Source organism: Cherax quadricarinatus, chromosome 39, assembly GCF_038502225.1.
Source record: "Cherax quadricarinatus isolate ZL_2023a chromosome 39, ASM3850222v1, whole genome shotgun sequence".
In the NCBI taxonomy this organism is placed as follows: domain Eukaryota; kingdom Metazoa; phylum Arthropoda; class Malacostraca; order Decapoda; family Parastacidae; genus Cherax; species Cherax quadricarinatus.
The window spans coordinates 21315298-21338992 of record NC_091330.1 but is presented as its reverse complement, the minus strand read 5'-3'; the positions used below and the strand labels follow the sequence as shown (position 1 = coordinate 21338992).

Sequence of the window (23695 nt, the reverse complement as noted above, 5' to 3'; positions counted from 1 at the left end):
GGCCGATTCCCACCAAGGCAGGGTGGCCCGAAAAAGAAAAACTTTCACCATCATTCACTCCATCACTGTCTTGCCAGAAGGGTGCTTTACACTACAGTTTTTAAACTGCAACATTAACACCCCTCCTTCAGAGTGCAGGCACTGTACTTCCCATCTCCAGGACTCAAGTCCGGCCTGCCGGTTTCCCTGAATCCCTTCATAAATGTTACTTTGCTCACACTCCAACAGCACGTCAAGTATTAAAAACCATTTGTCTCCATTCACTCCTATCAAACACGCTCACGCATGCCTGCTGGAAGTCCAAGCCCCTCGCACACAAAACCTCCTTTACCCCCTCCCTCCAACCCTTCCTAGGCCGACCCCTACCCCGCCTTCCTTCCACTACAGACTGATACACTCTTGAAGTCATTCTGTTTCGCTCCATTCTCTCTACATGTCCGAACCACCTCAACAACCCTTCCTCAGCCCTCTGGACAACAGTTTTGGTAATCCCGCACCTCCTCCTAACTTCCAAACTACGAATTCTCTGCATTATATTCACACCACACATTGCCCTCAGACATGACATCTCCACTGCCTCCAGCCTTCTCCTCGCTGCAACATTCATCACCCACGCTTCACACCCATATAAGAGCGTTGGTAAAACTATACTCTCATACATTCCCCTCTTTGCCTCCAAGGACAAAGTTCTTTGTCTCCACAGACTCCTAAGTGCACCACTCACTCTTTTTCCCTCATCAATTCTATGATTCACCTCATCTTTCATAGACCCATCCGCTGACACGTCCACTCCCAAATATCTGAATACGTTCACCTCCTCCATACTCTCTCCTCCAATCTGATATTCAATCTTTCATCACATAATCTTTTTGTTATCCTCATAACCTTACTCTTTCCTGTATTCACCTTTAATTTTCTTCTTTTGCACACCCTACCAAATTCATCCACCAATCTCTGCAACTTCTCTTCAGAATCTCCCAAGAGCACAGTGTCATCAGCAAAGAGCAGCTGTGACAACTCCCACTTTGTGTGTGATTCTTTATCTTTTAACTCCACGCCTCTTGCCAAGACCCTCGCATTTACTTCTCTTACAACCCCATCTATAAATATATTAAACAACCACGGTGACATCACACATCCTTGTCTAAGGCCTACTTTTACTGGGAAAAAATTTCCCTCTTTCCTACATACTCTAACTTGAGCCTCACTATCCTCGTAAAAACTCTTCACTGCTTTCAGTAACCTACCTCCTACACCATACACTTGCAACATCTGCCACATTGCCCCCCTATCCACCCTGTCATACGCCTTTTCCAAATCCATAAATGCCACAAAGACCTCTTTAGCCTTATCTAAATACTGTTCACTTATATGTTTCACTGTAAACACCTGGTCCACACACCCCCTACCTTTCCTAAAGCCTCCTTGTTCATCTGCTATCCTATTCCCCGTCTTACTCTTAATTCTTTCAATTATAACTCTACCATACACTTTACCAGGTACACTCAACAGACTTATCCCCCTATAATTTTTGCACTCTCTTTTATCCCCTTTGCCTTTATACAAAGGAACTATGCATGCTCTCTGCCAATCCCTAGGTACCTTACCCTCTTCCATACATTTATTAAATAATTGCACCAACCACTCCAAAACTATATCCCCACCTGCTTTTAACATTTCTATCTTTATCCCATCAATCCCGGCTGCCTTACCCCCTTTCATTTTACCTACTGCCTCACGAACTTCCCCCACACTCACAACTGGCTCTTCCTCACTCCTACAAGATGTTATTCCTCCTTGCCCTATACACGAAATCACAGCTTCCCTATCTTCATCAACATTTAACAATTCCTCAAAATATTCCTTCCATCTTCCCAATACCTCTAACTCTCCATTTAATAACTCTCCTCTCCTATTTTTAACTGACAAATCCATTTGTTCTCTAGGCTTTCTTAACTTGTTAATCTCACTCCAAAACTTTTTCTTATTTTCAACAAAATTTGTTGATAACATCTCACCCACTCTCTCATTTGCTCTCTTTTTACATTGCTTCACAACTCTCTTAACTTCTCTCTTTTTCTCCATATACTCTTCCCTCCTTGCATCACTTCTACTTTGTAAAAACTTCTCATATGCTAACTTTTTCTCCCTTACTACTCTCTTTACATCATCATTCCACCAATCGCTCCTCTTCCCTCCTGCACCCACTTTCCTGTAACCACAAACTTCTGCTGAACACTCTAACACTACATTTTTAAACCTACCCCATACCTCTTCGACCCCATTGCCTATGCTCTCATTAGCCCATCTATCCTCCAATAGCTGTTTATATCTTACCCTAACTGCCTCCTCTTTTAGTTTATAAACCTTTACCTCTCTCTTCCCTGATGCTTCTATTCTCCTTGTATCCCATCTACCTTTTACTCTCAGTGTAGCTACAACTAGAAAGTGATCTGATATATCTGTGGCCCCTCTATAAACATGTACATCCTGAAGTCTACTCAACAGTCTTTTATCTACCAATACATAATCCAACAAACTACTGTCATTTCGCCCTACATCATATCGTGTATACTTATTTATCCTCTTTTTCTTAAAATATGTATTACCTATAACTAAACCCCTTTCTATACAAAGTTCAATCAAAGGGCTCCCATTATCATTTACACCTGGCACCCCAAACTTACCTACCACACCCTCTCTAAAAGTTTCTCCTACTTTAGCATTCAAGTCCCCTACCACAATTACTCTCTCACTTGGTTCAAAGGCTCCTATACATTCACTCAACATCTCCCAAAATCTCTCTCTCTCCTCTGCATTCCTCTCTTCTCCAGGTGCATACACGCTTATTATGACCCACTTCTCGCATCCAACCTTTACTTTAATCCACATAATTCTTGAATTTACACATTCATATTCTCTTTTCTCCTTCCATAACTGATCATTTAACATTACTGCTACCCCTTCCTTTGCTCTAACTCTCTCAGATACTCCAGATTTAATCCCATTTATTTCCCCCCTCTGAAACTCTCCTACCCCCTTCAGCTTTGTTTCGCTTAGGGCCAGGACATCCAACTTCTTTTCATTCATAACATCAGCAATCATCTGTTTCTTGTCATCCGCACTACATCCACGCACATTTAAGCAACCCAGTTTTATAAAGTTTTTCTTCTTCTCTTTTTTAGTAATTGTATACAGGAGAAGGGGTTACTAGCCCATTGCTCCCGGCATTTTAGTCGCCTCATACGACACGCATGGCTTACGGAGGAAAGATTCTTTTCCACTTCCCCATGGACAATAGAAGAAATAAAAAAGAACAAGAGCTATTTAGAAAAAGGAGAAAAACCTAGATGTATGTATATATATACATATATATACATATAAAAATACACAATACAGTGGACCCCCGCATAGCGAACTTAATCCGTGCAAGAGGGCTGGCCGTTATGCGAAATGTTCGCTATGCGAATTAATTTTCCCCATAAGAAATAATGGAAATAAAATTAATCCGTGCAAGACACCCAAAAGTATGAAAAAAAATTTTTTTTACCACAAAAAAATGTTAATTTTAGTACACACAAACTGAAAAAGGCATGCACAATTACATGACACTTACTTTTATTGAAGATCTGGTGATGATTGATGGGATGGGAGGAGGGGAGAGAGAGTGTTAGTGTTTAGAAGGGGAATCCCCTTCCATTAGGACTTGAGGTAGCAAGTCCTTTTCTGGGGTTACTTCCCTTCTTCTTTTAATGCCACTAGGACCAGCTTCAGAGTCACTGGACTTCTTTCGCACAACATATCTGTCCATAGTGGCCTGTACCTCTCGTTCCTTTATGATTTGTCTAAAGTGGTTCACAACAGTGTCATTGTAACAGTCACCAGCACGGCTTGCAATAGCTGTGTGAGGGTGATTTTCATCAAAAAAGGTTTGCACTTCAAGCCATTTTGCACACATTTCCTTAATCTTTGAAGTAGGCAATTCCTTCAATTTCTCTCTCCCCTCCTTTGAACCAGTTTCCCCAGGTCTGGCCTCTTGCTCTTGAAGTTGATCTATCAGCTCATCAGTGGTTAGTTCTTCATTGTCCTCCTCCACCAACTCTTCCACATCCTCCCCACTAACCTCCAACCCCAAGGACTTCCCCAATTCCACAATTGATTCCTCAACTGGTATACTACTCCTCTCAGGGTTAGCCTCAAACCCTTCAAAATCCCTTTTGTCTACACATTCTGGCCACAGTTTCTTCCAAGCAGAGTTCAAGGTTCTCTTAGTCACTCCCTCCCAAGCCTTACCTATAAGGTTTACACAATTGAGGATATTAAAGTGATCCTTCCAAAACTCTTTTAGAGTCAATCGAGTGTCTGTGGTCACTTCAAAGCACTTTTGAAACAGAGCTTTTGTGTACAGTTTCTTGAAGTTGGAAATGACCTGCTGGTCCATAGGCTGCAGGAGAGGAGTGGTATTAGGAGGCAAAAACTTCACCTTAATGAAGCTCATGTCCCCATAAAGTCGCTCTGCCACGTCTGTAGGATGACCAGGGGCATTGTCTAACCCCAGGAGGCACTTAAGGTCTAATTTCTTTTCAGTTAGGTAATCTTTCACATTGGGGGCAAATGCATGGTGTAACCAGTTATAGAAAAATTCCCTAGTGACCCATGCCTTACTGTTTGCCCTCCACAGCACACACAAATTATCCTTGAGGACATTCTTTTGCCTGAACGCTCTGGGAGTTTCAGAGTGATACACTAATAAAGGCTTAACTTTGCAATCACCACTAGCATTGGCACACATCAACAAAGTAAGCCTGTCTTTCATAGGCTTATGTCCTGGGAGTGCCTTTTCGTCCTGAGTAATGTAGGTCCTGCTTGGCATTTTCTTCCAGAACAGGCCTGTTTCATCACAATTAAACACTTGTTCAGGTTCCAGTCCTTCAGTTTCTATGTACTCCTTGAATTCATGCACATATTTTTCAGCCGCTTTGTGGTCCGAACTGGCAGCCTCACCATGCCGTATCACACTATGGATGCCACTACGCTTCTTAAATCTCTCAAACCAACCTTTGCTGGCCTTAAATTCACTCACATCATCACTAGTTGCAGGCATTTTTTTAATTAAATCGTCATGCAACTTCCTAGCCTTTTCACATATGATCGCTTGAGAGATGCTATCTCCTGCTAGCTGTTTTTCATTTATCCACACCAATAACAGTCTCTCAACATCTTCCATCACTTGCGATCTTTGTTTCGAAAACACAGTTAAACCTTTGGCAACAACAGCTTCCTTGATTGCCGTTTTCTTGCCCACAATAGAAGAGATGGTTGATTTTGGTTTCTTGTACAACCTGACCAGGTCGGTGATACGTACTCCACTTTCATACTTATCAATGATCTCTTTCTTCATTTCAATGGGTATTCTTACCCTTTGAGGTGTAGGGTTGGCACTAGAAGCTTTCTTGGGGCCCATGGTCACTTATTTTCCAGAAACAGCACCGAAAACACTGTAATAATACGAAATATTCCGAGTGTATGCTTGAATGTTACCGCGGAGGCTGGCTGGTAAACAATGGGACGGGCGGCACATGTGAGGCTGGCTGAGGGCGCACATTGGACGCGTCTCGGACGAAGGCCGCTGAGCGGGTTTTTGTCCACTATGCGGGGCAAAATTTTAGCGAACAAAGCGTCCGCTATGCGGATTGTTCGCTATGCAAGGCGTTCGCTATGCGGGGGTCCACTGTATATCCCTCCAAACTGCCAATATCCCAGTTCAATTCAGTTCTTTATAAAACAGCATTACAGGGATAGGTGTGGGATGGTGTAAGCATAATATAGATAGATTTCTCTTTTAAACTCATAAGTCGTTTCCCACCAAGGCAGGGAGACCCGAAAAAGAAGAACACATTCGTCATCACTCACTCCATCATTGTCTTGCCAGAGGTGTGCCTACACTGCAGTTCAAAAACTGCAACATATTTCCACCCCTCCTTCAGAGCACAGGCACTGTATTTTCCACCTCCAGGACTCTAAGTCCATCTGTCTGGTTTCCCTGAATCCTTTTGTCAATGATACCTTGCTCACACTCCAACAATTTATCAAATCATAAAAACTGCTTGCCTCCACTCACTCGCATCAAACACACTCACACACACTTGCTGGATATCTAAGTTACTAATTACACTCGCTTATTGATACCAATTATTAGTGATGTATTAGTAACAGTGGGTAACCACAATACAGAACATTGTGCTTTTATGCCATTTTTTTTTTAACTCAGCAGCCATTTCCTGCCAAGGCAGGGGTAACCCAAAGAAGAAAACATATTCACTAATACTCACTCAGTTCCCATCTTTCCAGAAGTGCACTGACATCACAATCAGATTATCCTCCAATTGTAACATTCCCCACCCCTCCTTCAGAGTGCAAGCACTGTCCTTTCGATCTCAAGTCCATCTAACTAGTTTCCCAGGTGTATTTATTAGTTGTAAGTTATATGTAGTAGGTTGGTAGACAGCAACCACCCAGGGAGGTACTACCGTCCTGCCAAGTGAGTGTAAAACGAAAGCCTGTAATTGTTTTACATGATGGTAGGATTGCTGGTGTCCTTTTTTCTGTCTCATGAACATGCAAGATTTCAGGTACGTCTTGCTACTTCTACTTACACTTAGGTCACACTACACATACATGTACAAGCACATATATACACACCCCTCTGGGTTTTCTTCTATTTTCCTTCTAGTTCTTATTCTTGTTTATTTCCTCTTATCTCCATGGGGAAGTGGAACAGAATTCTTCCTCCGTAAGCCATGCGTGTTGTAAGAGGCGACTAAAATGCCGGGAGCAAGGGGCTAGTAACCTCTTCTCCTGTACATATTACTAAATGTAAAAGGAGAAACTTTCGTTTTTCCTTTTGGGCCACCCCGCCTTGGTGGGATACAGCCGGTGTGTTGAAAGAAAGAAAGGGTAACCACAATACAGAACATTGTGCTTTTATGCCATTTTTTTTTTAACTCAGCAGCCATTTCCTGCCAAGGCAGGGGTAACCCAAAGAAGAAAACATATTCACTAATACTCACTCAGTTCCCATCTTTCCAGAAGTGCACTGACATCACAATCAGATTATCCTCCAATTGTAACATTCCCCACCCCTCCTTCAGAGTGCAAGCACTGTCCTTTCGATCTCAAGTCCACCTAACTAGTTTCCCAGGTGTATTTATTAGTTGTAAGTTATATGTAGTAGGTTGGTAGACAGCAACCACCCAGGGAGGTACTACTGTCCTGCCAAGTGAATGTAAAACAAAAGCCTGTAATTGTTTTACATGATGGTAGGATTGCTGGTGTCTTTGTCTGTCTCATAAATATGCAAGATTACAGGTATGTCTTGCTACTTCTACTTACACTTAGGTCACACTACACATACATGTACACGTTTATTTATACACACTCATCGGAGTTTTCTTTGATTTTATCTTAATAGTTCTTGGTCTTATTACTTTTCCTTTTATATCCATGGGGAAGTGGAATAAGAATCTTTCCTCCGTAAGCCATGCGTGTTGTAAAAGTCAACTAAAATGCCGGGAACAATGGGCTAGTAACCCCTTTTCCTGTAAAGATTACTAAAAAGAATAAGAAGAAAATTGTCAAAGTGGTAAGTCTGAATGTGCATGGATGTTGTGCAAATGATAAGAAAGAGATGATTGTGGATGTTATGAATGAGAAGAAGCTGGATGTCCTGGCTTTAAGTGAAACGAAGCTGAAGGGAGTGGGAGAGTTTCAATGGAGAGGAATAAATGGGATTAGGTCAGGGGTTTCAAATAGAGTTAGAGCTAAAGAAGGAGTAGCAATAATGTTGAAGGATAAGCTATGGCAGGAAAAGAGGGACTGTAAATGTATAAATTCAAGGATTATGCGGAGTAAAATAAAGATTGGATGTGAAAAGTGGGTTATAGTAAGCGTGAATGCACCTGGAGAAGAAAGAAGTGTAGAGGAGAGAGAGAGATTTTGGGAAATGTTGAGTGAATGCGTGGGGAGTTTTGAATCAAGTGTGAGAGTAATGGTGGTTGGGGATTTCAATGCTAAAGTGGGTAAAAATGTTATGGAGGGAGTAGTAGGTAAATTTGGGGTGCCAGGGGTAAATGTAAATGGGGAGTCTTTAATTGAGCTATGTGTAGAAAGAGATTTGGTAATAAGTAATACATATTTTATGAAAAAGAGGATAAATAAATATACAAGGTATGATGTAGCACATAATGAAAGTAGTTTGTTAGATTATGTATTGGTGGATAAAAGGTTGATGGGTAGGCTCCAGGATGTACATGTTTATAGAGGGGCAACTAATATATCGGATCATTATTTAGTTGTAGCTACAGTTAGAGTAAGAGATAGATAGGAAAAGAGGAAGGTGGCAACAACAAGTAAGAGGGAGGTGAAAGTGTATAAACTAAGGGAGGAGGAAGTTCGGGGGAGATATAAGCGACTGTTGGCAGAAAGGTGGGCTAGTGCAAAGATGAGTAGTGGGGGGGTTGAAGAGGGTTGGAATAGTTTTCAAAATGCAGTATTAGAATGTGGGGCAGAAGTTTGTGGTTATAGGAGGGTGGGGGCAGGTGGAAAGAGGAGTGATTGGTGGAATGATGAAGTAAAGGGTGTGATAAAAGAGAAAAAGTTAGCTTATGAGAGGTTTTTACAAAGCAGAAGTGTTATAAGAAGAGCAGAGTATATGGAGAGTAAAAGAAAGGTGAAGAGAGTGGTGAGAGAGTGCAAAAGGAGAGCAGATGATAGAGTGGGAGAGGCACTATCAAGAAAATTTAATGAAAATAAGAAAAAATTTTGAAGTGAGTTAAACAAGTTAAGAAAGCCTAGGGAAAGTATGGATTTGTCAGTTAAAAACAGAGTAGGGGAGTTAGTAGATGGGGAGAGGGAGGTATTAGGTAGATGGCAAGAATATTTTGAGGAGCTTTTAAATGTTGAGGAAGAAAGGGAGGCGGTAATTTCATGCACTGGTCAGGGAGGTATACCATCTTTTAGGAGTGAAGAAGAGCAGAATGTAAGTGTGGGGGAGGTAAGCGAGGCATTACGTAGAATGAAAGGGGGTAAAGAAGCTGGAACTGATAGGATCATGACAGAAATGTTAGGAGCAGGGGATGATATAGTGTTGGAGTGGTTGGTACTTTTGTTTAATAAATGTATGACAGAGGGGAAGGTACCTAGGGATTGGCAGAGAGCATGTATAGTCCCTTTATATAAAGGGAAAGGGGTCAAAAGAGATTGTAAAAATTATAGAGGAATAAGTTTATTGAGTATACCAGGAAAAGTGTACGGTAGGGTTATAATTGAAAGATTTAGAGGTAAGACAGAATGTAGGATTGCAGATGAGCAAGGAGGTTTCAGAGTGGGTAGGGGATGTGTAGATCAAGTGTTTACATTGAAGCATATATGTGAACAGTATTTAGATAAAGGTAGGGAAGTTTTTATTGCATTTATGGATTTAGAAAAGGCATATGATAGAGTGGATAGGGAAGCAATGTGGCAGATGTTGCAAGTATATGGAATAGGTGGTAAGTTACTAAATGCTGTAAAGAGTTTTTATGAGAATAGTGAGGCTCAGGTTAGGGTGTGTAGAAGAGAGGGAGACCACTTCCCGGTAAAAGTAGGTCTTAGACAGGGATGTGTAATGTCACCATGGTTGTTTAATATATTTATAGATGGGGTTGTAAAAGAAGTAAATGCTAGGGTGTTCGGGAGAGGGGTGGGATTAAATCATGGGGAATCAAATTCAAAATGGGAATTAACACAGTTACTTTTTGCTGATGATACTGTGCTTATTGGAGATTCTAAAGAAAAATTTCAAAGGTTAGTGGATGAGTTTGGGAATGTGTGTAAAGGTAGAAAGTTGAAAGTGAACATAGAAAAGAGTAAGGTGATGAGGGTATCAAATGATTTAGATAAAGAAAAATTGGATATCAAATTGGGGAGGAGGAGTATGGAAGAAGTGAATGTTTTCAGATACTTGGGAGTTGACGTGTCGGTGGATGGATTTATGAAGGATGAGGTTAATCATAGAATTGATGAGAGAAAAAAGGTGAGTGGTGCATTGAGGTATATGTGGAGTCAAAAAACGTTATCTATGGAGGCAAAGAAGGGAATGTATGAAAGTATAGAAGTACCAACACTCTTATATGGGTGTGAAGCTTGGGTGGTAAATGCAGCAGCGAGAAGATGGTTGGAGGCAGTGGAGATGTCCTGTCTAAGGGCAATGTGTGGTGTAAATATTATGCAGAAAATTCAGTGTGTGGAAATTAGGAAATGGTGTGGAGTTAATAAAAATATTAGTCAGAGGGCAGAAGAGGGGTTGTTGAGGTGGTTTGGTCATTTAGAGAGAATGGATCAAAGTAGAATGACATAGAAAGCATATAAATCTATAGGGAAAGGAAGGCGAGGTATGGGTCGTCCTCGAAAGGGTTGGAGAGAGGGGGTAAAGGAGGTTTTGTGGGCAAGGGGCTTTTACTTCCAGCAAGCGTGCGTGAGCATGTTGGATAGGAGTGAATGGAGACGAATGGTACTTGGGACCTGACGATCTGTTGGAGTGTGAGCAGGGTAATATTTAGTGAAGGGATTCAGGGAAACCGGTTATTTTCATATAGTCGGACTTGAGTCCTGGAAATGGGAAGTACAATACCTGCACTTTAAAGGAGGCGTTTGGGATATTGGCAGTTTGGAGGGATATGTTGTGTATCTTTATATGTGTATGCTTCTAAGCTGTTGTATTCTGAGCACCTCTGCAAAAACAGTGATTATGTGTGAGTGTGGTGAAAGTGTTGAATGATGATGAAAGCATTTTCTTTTTGGGGATTTTCTTTCTTTTTTGGGTCACCCTGCCTTGGTGGGAGACGGCCGACTTGTTGAAAAAAAAAAAAAAGTTATACATATATTCAGAGTTATGTATGTAGTTTATAATTTATTTTTATTTTATTAACACACTGGCCGATTCCCACCAAGGCAGGGTGGCCCGAAAAAGAAAAACTTTCACCATCATTCACTCCATCACTGTCTTGCCAGAAGGGTGCTTTACACTACAGTTTTTAAACTGCAACATTAACACCCCTACTGACAAGACAGCAATTGAAAGAATGATGGTGAATATCATGTACCTCAGTGAAAAAAGGCCTGTGTGTTAAAAGAAGAAAGGCATAGGCTAAATAAATAAAAAATATTTGTTGAAATATGGAAAGGAATTTTATCTTTTTTAACACGTTGGCCGTTTCCCACCAAGGCAGGGGTGACCCGAAAAGAAAGAAAAAACTTTCATCATTCAACACTTTCACCATCACTTATACATAATCACTGTCTTTGCAGAAGTGCTCAGCTATGATGCTTTAGATGTCCTTCTAAACTTCCAGTATCCTAAACCCCTCCTTTAAAGTGCAGGCATTGTACTTCCCATTTCCAGGACTCAAGTCTGGCTAATTGGTTTCCCTGAATCCATTCACAAAATATTACCCTGCTCACACTCCAGCTCATCAGGTCCCAAAAGCCATTCGTCTCAATTCACTCCTATCTAACACACTCAAGCATGCTTGATGGAAGTCCAAGCCCCTTGCCCACTAAACTGCAACATTAACACCCCTCTAAAAAGAGAAGAAGTTTATAATTTGTTCACTTAAAACACACATTATTTTTTGTACTCTACAAAAATCCAGCAATTTATGTTGAATATTACCGAGAATAAATCAACATTTCTGAATGTCTAAAGGATTAGATGTCGGTGATTTTTGTGTGTGCAGTTAACATTCTCCAGATCAGATGTTGACACTAAAGGGGGGTTGGCATTGAGATAACTTGTCCTGCTCACCAAAAATCTTAGCTTTGCCATTCATGGGAAGTGCAGTGCTTGGACTCTGAAAGAGGGGTGAAGATGTTGCAATTTGGAGGACCTATCTGATTTCAGTAGACTACTGACAAGACAGCAATTGAAAGAATGATGCTGAATATCCTGTACCTCAGTGGAAAAAGGCCTGTGTGTTAAAAGAAGAAAGATATAGGCTAAATAAATAAAAAATGATTGTTGAAATATAGAAAGGAATTTTATTTTTTTTAACACATTGGCTGTTTCCCACCAAGGCAGGGGTGACCCAAAAAGAAAGAAAAAACTGTCATCATTCAACACTTTCACCATCACTCATACATAATCACTGTCTTTGCAGAAGCGCTCGGCTATGATGGTTTAGACGTCCTTCTAAACTGCCAGTATCCTAAACCCCTCCTTTAAAGTGCAGGCATTGTACTTCCCATTTCCAGAACTCGAGTCTGGCTAATTGGTTTCCCTGAATCCCTTCACAAAATATTACCCTGCTCACACTCCAGCTCATCAGGCCCCAAAAGCCATTCGTCTCAATTCACTCCTATCTAACACACTCAAACACGCTTGATGGAAGTCCAAGCCCCTTGCCCACTAAACCTCCTTTACCCCCTCCGTCCAATCTTTTCAGGGATGACCCCTAGCCTGCCTTCCTTCCCCCAACAGATTTATATGCTCTCCAAGTCATTCTTTGTTCCATTCTCTCTAAATGAACAAACCACCTCAACAGCCCCTTACAGTTACTAATACTTTTAGTAACTCAACACCTCCTCCTATTTTCCACACTACAAATTCTCTGCATAATATTTACATCACACATTGCATTGCCTTTAGACATGACATCTCCAGCTGCCTCCTTGCTGCAGCATTTACCACCCATGCTTCACACCCATATAAGAGTGTTGGTACCACAGTATTCTCTCTTGTACATTCCCTTCTTTGGCTCCACGGATAAGGTTCTTTGTCTCCACAGAGACCTCAATGCACCACTCACCTTTTTTCCTCCATCATTCTGTGGTTTGCCTTATCCATCATAAACCCATCCACTGACATGTCAACTCTCAAATATATGAAGACATTCACTTCTTCCATACTCCCTCCCTCCAATGTGATATCCAATTTTTTCTTATCTAAATTGTTTGACTCCCTCATCACCTTACTCTTATCTATATTCACTTTCAACTTACTACCTTTACACACCCTCCCAAACTCGTCCACTAACCTTTGCAACTTTTCTTTAGAATCCCCCAAAAGCACAGTATCATCAGCAAAAAGTAACTGTGTCAACTCCCATATTGTATTTGATTCCCAATAATTGAATCTCACCCCTCTCCCTAACACCCTAGCATTTACCTCCTTCACAACCCTATCTATAAATATATTAAACAACCATGGTGACATTACACACCCCTGTCTAAGACCTACTTTTACTGGGAAGTAATCTCCCTACCCCCTACACACCCTAACCTGAGCCTCACTCTCCTCATAAAAGCTCTTTACAGCATTTAGTAACTTAATACCTATTCCATACACTTGCAACATCTGCCACATTGCTCCCTTAGCCACTCTATCATATGCCTTTTCTAAATCCATAAATGCAGTGAAGACTTCCCTACCTTTATCTAAATACTGTTCACATATATGCTTCAATATAAACACCTGATCTACACATCCCCTACCCATTCTGAAGCCTCCTTGCTCATCTGCAATCCTGCTCTCTGTCTTACTTCTAATTCTTTCAATAATAACCCTACCATATAGTACTTTACATGGTATACTCAGTCAGCTTATTCCCCAATAATTTTTACAATCTCTCTTGTCCCCTTTTCCTTTATATAAAGGAATTATACACACATTCTGCCAATTTCTAGGTATTTTCTCCTCTTTCATACATTTATTAAACAAAAATACGAACCACTTCAACACTATATCTCCCCCTGCTTTTAACATTTCTGCCATGATTCCGTCAGTTTCGGCTGCTTTACCCTCTTTCATTCTACATAATCCCTCACGCACCTCCTCCACACTCACATCCTGCTCTTCTTCACTCCTGAAAGATGTTATACCTCCCTGGCCAGTGCATGAAATTACTGCCTCCCTTTCTTCATTGACATTTAAAAGTTTCTCAAAATATTCCTGCCATCTACCCAGTACCGCCAGTTCCCCATTTACTAACTTCTCTACTCTGTTTTTAACTGACTTATCCATTCGTGCCCTAGGGTTTTTTAACTTGTTTATTTCACTTCCAAATTTTTTTCTTCTCATCAAAATTTCTTGACCATGCCTCTCCCACTCTATCATTTGCTCTCTTTTTGCACTCTCTCATCAATCTCTTCACCTTTCTTTTACTCTCCATATACTCTGCCCTTCTTATATCACTTCGGCTTTGTAAAAACCTCTCATAAGCTACCTTTTTCTCTCTTATCGCTCCCTTTACCTCATCATTCCACCAATCACTCCTCTTTCCTTGTGTACCCACCCTCCTATAGCCACAAACTTGTGCCCCACATTCTAATGCTGCATTTTAAAACTATCCCATCCCTCTTTAACCTCCCCACTACCCATACTTGCATTAGCCCACCTTTCTGCCAATAGTTGCTTATATCTCCCCTAACTTCTTAAATAAGTGTGGAATGGACACTTTGCAGGATTGGCTGGTTCACGGGAAGGCATCACACAGGTGGCAGCATTGGAGTTTGGAGTAGACAGGCGGCAGTATGGTATACGTTTCCAACTCTCAATGCCACAACTAGAGTACCAGAAGGTGTGGAGTCTTTCAGCCTTCATAACCTCACCTGATATAGGCGAAGAAGAGGTTGTACGAGCGTACCTGTCATGGAAGGAAGAAAATTATGAGTTGTTTGGTGAATTCAGCTTCACAACTCAGAGACTGGTAGAGAAATATCTCAACCTGAGGATTAACAGTATGTGTCTTGTGGTTTACCAATAAATAATCATATGGTTTTCATACCAGTCAACAATGTTGATAAAGCTCTTTTATTCTTATGTGTAACAATGAAAATGTATTTGTATCTCTACATCTTGATTCCTTTGAAGAAAGTATTGCATTCTTATATGCAATGTATTAAATTCTTTGAACTTTTATGTTTATATTAATGTTTGCTATTTATATTTAATACAGTAAGTACAAATTAAGATGTTTTAAAATATGCTAGCAGAATTTCTGCTCTGATTTTTTTAATGTAGTTAACCCTTTCAGCATCAACACCCCTGCTCTCAAACTTGCTTGCAGGGTCAAAGAATTAAAAAAAATAAAAGTATAATAAAAATTATCTTATGAAATGATAAGAGAATCTTTTTCTGAAGGTAATGAAACCAAAACAAAATTTATGGAAAACTTATAGAATTATACTCTTGCAAAATTAGCAGTCTCGGCAATATTTACGAATCGGTGATTTCGCCAACTTTGCGTTCAATTTTTTGGCCATTTTCATTGTTCCAGTCCACTAAAATCATATCAAATTTGCTAGTATTCCTTATATTCTATTGACTGAGTACAAGAAGCCGCCCATTTACCTATTTCAGCTACTCGATAAAGTGATCAATAACCAGTAATTTGGCCGATTTCGTACAAAAATTAAACAATTGCCAGTTTGAAAATAGGGTCCAGAATAAACAATGTAGACATTCCTGGCACTAAATAAACATTTCCTCTGTTCCTTAGTCATGTTTCCAGGCCCCTCTTATATTACACTTGCTTTTCATTTTGAATATTTATTCACACAAAAAAAATAGAAAATTTACTGTTATGCAGACTATTGCATTATTGTAATAATTGTATAAATAAGATCATTGCAATATACCAGTTGGACGCATATTGGACAAGTGACATCATTTGTGTAATCTGGAATATCAGCAAAAATTGAACATTTCCACTACTTTGAGCTCAATTTCAAGCTACTCTGTCCTGAAACTAATCAAAATCATCTCATTCTGTTGTATATCTTCCATTCTGTCAAATAAGACTAAGAAACCGAGACAACAACCATAAAAACCATACTAAAATACACTGCAAAGTTGCTGTTTTAAACCAAAAACAGTCACTTGTGCAACATCTGGTTATCTTTATTGTTGACGTTTCGCCATCCAGTGGCTTTATCAATACAGATTCTTGGACATAATAAGAAACCAGAAGAACTATATGCAAAAGATGAGGTAATCAGTCCCTCAGCCTTGGAGGTGGTGTTTAGAGCACCGTGGTTGTAGAGATTCTGAATCTGATTCTGAGAGCTCAATGTCATGCGAAATTATCGTTATGCGAATTAATTTTCCCCATAAGAAATAATGGAAATCAAATTAATCCGTGCAAGACACCCAAAAGTATGAAAAAAAATTTTTTACCACATGAAATATTAATTTTAATACACACAAACTTAAGAAAACATGCACAGTTACATGACACTTACCTTTATTGAAGATGTGGTGATGATTGATGGGATAGGAGGAGGGGAGACTGGATGGTTTTAGTGTTTAGAAGGGGAATCCCCTTCCATTAGGACTTGAGGTGTCAAGTCCTTTTCCGGGGTTGCTTCCCTTCTTTTAATGCCACTAGGACCAGCTTCAGAGTCACTGGACTTCTGTCGCACAACATATCTGTCCATAGTGGCCTGTACCTCTCGTTCCTTTATGACTTTCCTAAAGTGTTTCACAACAGTGTCAGTGTAATAGTCACCAGCACGGCTTGCAATAGCTGTCTGAGGGTGATTTTCATCCATGAAGGTTTGCACTTCAAGCCACTTTGCACAGATTTCCTTAATCTTTGAAGTAGGCAACTTCTTCAATTTCTCTCTCCCCTCCTCTGAAGCAATTTCCTCAGGTGTGGCCTCTTGCTGTTGAAGTTGATCTAGCAGCTCATCAGTGGTTAGTTCTTCATTGTCCTCCTCCACCAACTCTTCCACATCCTCCCCACTAACCTCCCACCCCAAGGACATCCCCAATGCCACAATTGATTCTTCAACTGGCATAGGATTCTCAGGGTTTGCCTCAAATCCTTCAGAATCCCTTTGGTCTACACATTCTGGCCACAGTTTCTTCCAAGCAGAGTTCAAGGTCCTCTTAGTCACTCCCTCCCAAGCCTTACCTATAAGGTTTACACAATTGAGGATATTAAAGTGCTCTCTCCAAAACTCTCTTAGAGTCAGTTGAGTTTCTGAGGTCACTACAAAGCACCTTTCAAACAGAGCTTTTGTGTACAGTTTTTTGAAGTTTGCAATAACCTGCTGGTCCATGGGCTGCAGGAGAGGAGTGGTATTAGGAGGCAAAAACTTCACCTTAATGAAGCTCATGTCCCCACAAAGTCGCTCTGCCAAGTCTGTAGGATGACCAGGGGCATTGTCTAACACCAGGAGGCACTTAAGGTCTAATTTCTTTTCAGTTAGGTAATTTTTCACAGTGGGGGCAAATGCTTGGTGTAACCAGTCATAGAAAAAGTCCCTAGTGACCCATGCCTTATTGTGTGCCCTCCACAGCACACACAAATTAGCCTTGAGGATATTCTTTTGCCTGAACGCTCTGGGAGTTTCAGAGTGATACACTAATAAAGGCTTCACTTTGCAATCACCACTAGCATTGGCACACATGAGAAGAGTAAGCCTGTCTTTCATAGGCTAATGTCCTGGGAGGGCCTTTTCCTCCTGAGTAATGTAGGTCCTGCTTGGCAGTTTCTTCCAAAACAGGCCTGTTTCGTCACAATTAAACACTTGTTCAGGTTTCAGTCCTTCAATGTCTATGTACTCCTTGAATTCATGCACATATTTTTCAGCTGCTTTTTGGTCCTAACTGGCAGCCTCACCCTGCCTTATCACACTATGTATGCCACTACACCTCTTAAATCTCTCAAACCAACCTTTGCTGGCCTTAAATTCACTTGCATCACCACTAGTTGCAGGCATTTTTCTAATTAAATCCTCGTCCAACTTCCTAGCCTTTTCACTTATGATCGCTTGAGAGATGCTATCGCCTGCTATCTGTTTTTCATTTATCCACACCAATAACAGTCTCTCAACATCTTCTATCACTTGCGATCTCTGTTTCGAAAGCACATTTAAACCTTTGGCAAGAACAGCTTCCTTGATTGCCGTTCTCTTGGACACAATAGAAGCGATGGTTGATTGGGATTTACTATACAACCTGGCCAGCTCGGAGACACGCACTCCACTTTCATACTTAGCAATGATCTCTTTCTTCATCTCCATAGTAATTCTCACCCTTATTCCTGTAGGGTTGGCACTAGAAGCTTTCTTGGGGCCCATGGTCACTTATTTTTCAGGTGAAATCACTATAAAAAGGCTGTATTAATACGAAATGTTCCGATTGTATGCTTGAATGTTACCGCGGAGTAGGGCTTGTAAACAATGCCACTGGCAGAACAAGTGAGGCTGGCTCAGGCCGCATGGACTTGTGTCGGACGAATCGCGTTGAGTGAATTTTTTAGCACTATGCGAGGCAAAATTTTAGCGATAAAATGTATTGCTATGCGGATTTAACACTATGCGATGCCAACGTTATGCGGGGGTCCACTGTATACCTGTCTTGCACAAAAACAGTCAGTTTCTTCTTATTATGCACTTATTATGCAGGAGTTTTTCTATTGTGCACACTTACTGCATAGACCCATTCTCTCATATGTAGGTCTAAATTTACTGCTCAAAGCTTATCTGAGTGAGCTGAGCTCATGGTGTCATACTATGGAACCGACACTGGCTTCAAAGCCGTGATATAATGGGACCAACACTGAAAGGGTTAAAAAATAACATTTTTATGATTGATGCAGTGTTATCTTTTGGATTTGTATGGCAGCACATACTTATCAATTTCACTATTTTAGAGTAACTTTAAACTTGGAATATTTTTTACTGACAGTTTATGCACTTCCACACACACACACACCTTATTTTCTTACCATATAACTGGTAAAGTTTCCATTTAGCTTCACTTCACTGTAATAATATCAGATAATCAGAGCTTCTTAATATGTGAAACAGAGTTTCTGTAATCTTTAGCCTGACTCATTATTAACCCTTTGGGGGTTTCGGACGTACTAGTATGTACGTCTTACGACCCAGGGTTTTTGACGTACTAGTACGCCTAAATTCTAGCGCCCTCAAATCTAGTGAGAGAAAGCTGGTAGGTCTACATATGTAAGAATTGGTCTATGTGGTCAGTGTGCGCAGTATAAAAAAAAATCCTGCAGCACACAGTGCGTAATGAGAAAAAAAAAAAACTTTGACCGTGTTTTTGGATTAAAGCAGCGACTTTGCACTGTATTTTCGTATGGTATTTATTGTTGTATTCTAGTTTTCTTGGTCTCATTTTATAGAATGGAAGACATATTACAGAAATTGAGATGATTTTGATTGGTTTTACAAAAAAAACTACCTTGAAATTGAGCTCAAAGTAGCAGAAATGTTCGATTTTTACCAAAGTTCAAAAGTAAACAAATCATGCCAAGCATCCAATACACATCAACTGGTGAGTCTAATATTCTTTCACAAGTGCGCTGATATTATTTATACCATTTCTACACTAATGCAGTAATCTGCATAACAGTAAATCTTATTTTTTTTGCAAGAATAAAAATTCAAAGTGGAAAGCCAAAGAAATATAAGAGAGGCCTGGGGATGTGACTTACGAACAGAGAACTTGTTATTTTAGTGCCAGGAGTGTCTTTCTTGTTTATTCTGGACCCTATTCGGAAATTGGCATCTTTTGAAATTTGTGTGAAATTGGCAAAATTGCTAAATTCTGACCACTTTATTGGATAGTTGAAATTGGTAAATGGGTGGTTTCTTGTACTCATTCGATAGAAAAAATGGAGCTTTAGCGAAATAGTTATGATTTTTGCCGACTAGTAGAATGGAATTGGTGGAAAATAGGGCTCAAAGTGGGCAAAATCGCCGATGCATAAACATTGTCGAGACCGCTAACTTCACGAGAGCATAATTCCGTAAGTTTTCCATCAAATTTCATACTTTTGGTGTCATAATGATCGGGAAAAGATTCTCTATCTTTTAATAATTTTTTTTTTTTTTTTTTTTTTTTTTTTGTGTGTGTGTGTGTGTGAAATTTGGCCGGCCCTAAGAACAAGTCTCTGAGAGGACCTGTCGACCCCCAAAGGGTTAACAAATGCTTGTTTAGCTTAACCCTTAAACGGTCCAAATACATAGATCGACGTTCAAATACGTAGTGCTCCAAAAGTAGATCTATGTTTTTTTTTACATATTTTCAAATATAACAAAAAAAATGTAGATAAAAGTTTTTTTACACATTTTCAAATGTAAAAAAAAAAAAGCTGATGTACATTTTTTTACATACTTTCAAATGTTGAAAGTATATATATACGTTTTGGACCGTTTAAGGGTTAATCTCTCCATGTCTCCAGCAGTTCCAGCAAATCCATAAAATTTGAATATCACTAAAAACTGTTGTATAGAGGTGGTTCGGACATGTAGAGAGAATGGAGCGAAACAGAATGACTTATATCAGTCTGTAGTAGGGGTCGGCCTAGGAAGGGTTGGAGGGAGGGGGTAAAGGAGGTTTTGTACTTCCAGCAGGCATGCGTGAGCGTGTTTGATAGGAGTGAATGGAGACAAATGGTTTTTAATACTTGACGTGCTGTTGGAGTGTGAGCAAAGTAACAGGGATTCAGGGAAACCGGCAGGCCGGACTTGAGTCCTGGAGATGGGAAAAGTGCCTGCATGAAGGAGGGGTGTTAATGTTGCAGTTTAAAAATAGTGTAAAGCACTGGCAAGACAGTGATGGAGTGAATGATGGTGAAAGTTTTTCTTTTTCGGGCCACCCTGCCTTGGTGGGAATCGGCCGGGGGTTTAATAAAAAAAAAAAAAAAAAAAAAAAAAAAAAGTATGTACTCTTCATTAAAATAGATTACTTGCTTTTGATGTTAGTGACATGGATTGGTGTGGTGCTGTTAGTGTTGGAGTCTGAAAGATAATTTATGCAAGGCAAGCATGCCCAATAATTCCACTAGTCTATTCAATATCATCACAACCCTCGTGGTAGCAAGCTTGCCTTCCTCATTCTTGTTGCACTTAAGAGCCATGTTGCATACTATTATATTACTGTATTCCAAGGAGTAGCATAACAACTAGAAGTGCTGAGCATGACTCTTTACTCTAATATTGATAGTGATAATACCTAGTATTTTTATTGAATGTTTTTATTTTATTTAATCCTTTATATTTATTAATAATTTCCTTGTACATCAAGTCAGAGCAAAAAAGGAAAATAAAAATGATGTCAAAGATATGTTGGTAAATAGTAACATTATTTTATGTGATGAGGACAGGTGAGATAGGCTGTGTTGTAAGACAGGAGGATGGGCTCTTACGTATGTTGGAGATCAGGGCTCTGCATATCGCCTGGCCTGGCAAAGTTGACCTATATACTAGTGCACAAATCTACTTTGCTCACTATCCACAAGGTCAAGGTTCCATAAAGGTAATATTTTTGGCTCTTCTTACACCATTGTATTGAGTTCTGTTCTGTGAACGGTTCACAACACGTGTTTGGTATTATAATCACATGTTAGGTATTTTAATTTTATGCTGTAACAAGTATTGGACTATAAAAACATAGGCAGACTTCTCTTCACGGAAATTATACAGTCATTTGTATGTTCCACTAGATCTTGCTTGTGTCTGTGCTTTGATGAAGCATTGCAAGAAAAATCTCTAGAAAATATCATTATTGATCAGAGTATAAGAATCTATGGAGTAACAGAAAATAATCTTTCCTCCATATGCCATGCATGTCGTAAGAGGCAACTAAAATGCCAAGAGCAAGGGTCTAGTAACCCCTTCTCCTTTATAGTTTTCTTCTTTTTTCGGGTCACCCTACTTCAGTGGGAGATGACTGGCATGTTGAAAAAAAAAAGACTAGGCTAACCTGCTTTCAGATTAAAAAAAAAATCCTTCATACTTTTGACTGAGTTAGCAAACCCTGCTATGTTCTGTAAGTTCTTGTTATGTACTTTATGCCTTTTTTGATCACATTTTGGTCATAGATGGATTACTAGATGTCATTCAAGAACAACATTCAACTGGAAAAAGTACCATTTCACATTTAACCCTATTTTGGCTGAAAATTAAAATGAAAATTATATTTTTTGCAGTCATCATACAAAACAGTGTGAGGTCCTTGTACTTATAATTGGGGTTTGTCGTTGGCATACTTGTTCCTACAATCTGACTTAGTGATATACATTTTACTTAAATAGTACATTACCCTGTTGGTCATGAGGCAATTCAGTTTGTACAATAAAGAAGATGGTTGATGAGATTTCTAACTTCCATGACTACCCTTATCTTTCCTCTCGTCAATAAGTCTTTTTCCAAATTTATTCAATAAGCAACCTTGTCCTTTTTTTTTAGGCTTCTGTGGATTTGCAATTTGCATCAACCAGCCTCTTAAAGTAGGCTTAAAATGAAAGGGATTCCACTATAATGTACAAAACCCCAGCTAGTCATCACAGTTCCTATCTTATCCCCAACAATGGTAGATCACTCAGCTGGGAAGAAAAGTACTTCTTTAACAGCATTAAAATTTCTCTAAATGCATGTACTTTATTTTTTTTTTATCACACTTGCCATCTCCTACCAAGGTAGGGTGACCCAGAAAAGGAAACACATTCACCATTATTCATTCTATAACTGTTGTGCCAGAAGTGAACGAAGGGAATGAATGGATTTGTCAGTTAAAAACAGAGTAGGGGAGTTAGTAGATGGGGAGATGGAGGTATTGGGTAGATGGCGAGAATATTTTGAGGAACTTTTAAATGTCGACGAAGAAAGGGAGGTGGTAGTTTTATGCACTAGCCAGGGAGGTATACCATCTTTTAGGAGTGAAGAAGAACAAGAGGTGAGTATGAGGGAGGTGTGTGAGGGATTACATAGAATGAAAGGAGGTAAAGCAGCTGGAACTGATGGGATCATGACAGAAATGTTAAAAGCAGGGGAGGATATAGTGTTGGAGTGGTTGGTATTTTTGTTTAATAAATGTATGAAAGAGGGGAAGGTACCTAGGGATTGGCAGAGAGCATGTATAGTCCCTTTATATAAAGGGAAGGGGGACAAAAGAGATTGTAAAAATTATAGAGGAATAAGTTTACTGAGTATACCAGGAAAAGTGTACGGTAGGGTTAATATTGAAAGAATTAGAGGTAAGACAGAATGTAGGATTGTGGATGAGCAAGGAGGTTTTAGAGTGGGTAGGGGATGTGTAGATCAAGTGTTTACATTGAAGCATATATGTGAACAGTATTTAGATAAAGGTAGGGAAGTTTTTATTGCATTTATGGATTTAGAAAAGGCATATGATAGAGGGGATAGGGGAGCAGTGTGGCAGATGTTACAAGTATAAGGAATAGGTGGTAAGTTACTAAATGCTGTAAAGAGTTTTTATGAGAATAGTGAGGCTCAGGTTAGGGTGTGTAGAAGAGAGAGAGACTACTCGGTAAAAGTAGGTCTTAGACAGGGATGTGTTATGTCACCATGGTTGTTTAATATATTTATAGATAGGGTTGTAAAAGAAGTAAATGCTAAGGTGCTTGGGAGAGGGGTGGGATTAAATTATGGGGAATCAAATTCAAAATGGGAATTGACACAGTTACTTTTTGCTGATAATACTGTGCTTATGTGGAGATTATAAAGAAAAATTGCAAAGGTTAGTGGATGAGTTTGGGAGTGTGTGTGTAAAGGTAGAAAGTTGAAAGTGAACATAGAAAAGAGTAAGGTGATGAGGGTTTCAAATGATTTAGATAAAGAAAAATTGGATATCAAATTGGGGAGGAAGAGTATGGAAGACGTGAAT

At 39.7% G+C, this 23695-nt stretch overlaps 1 protein-coding gene across 5 annotated transcripts in view; it reads left to right on the top strand.

Moving 5' to 3' along the window:
* Positions 1-23695, top strand: part of LOC128696388 (uncharacterized) — an 853106-nt gene that overhangs the window by 212322 nt on the left and 617089 nt on the right. For all 5 annotated transcript variants that reach the window (XR_011392932.1, XR_011392933.1, XM_070092516.1 and 2 more), the window contains 2 exons: positions 14497-14772; positions 21174-21325. Coding sequence is in view for 3 of the 5 variants with exons in the window: in XM_070092516.1 (XP_069948617.1) it covers positions 14497-14772; positions 21174-21325 (428 nt within the window). In the remaining 2 variants the exon portion in view is untranslated. The remainder of the gene's footprint in view (positions 1-14496; positions 14773-21173; positions 21326-23695) is intronic.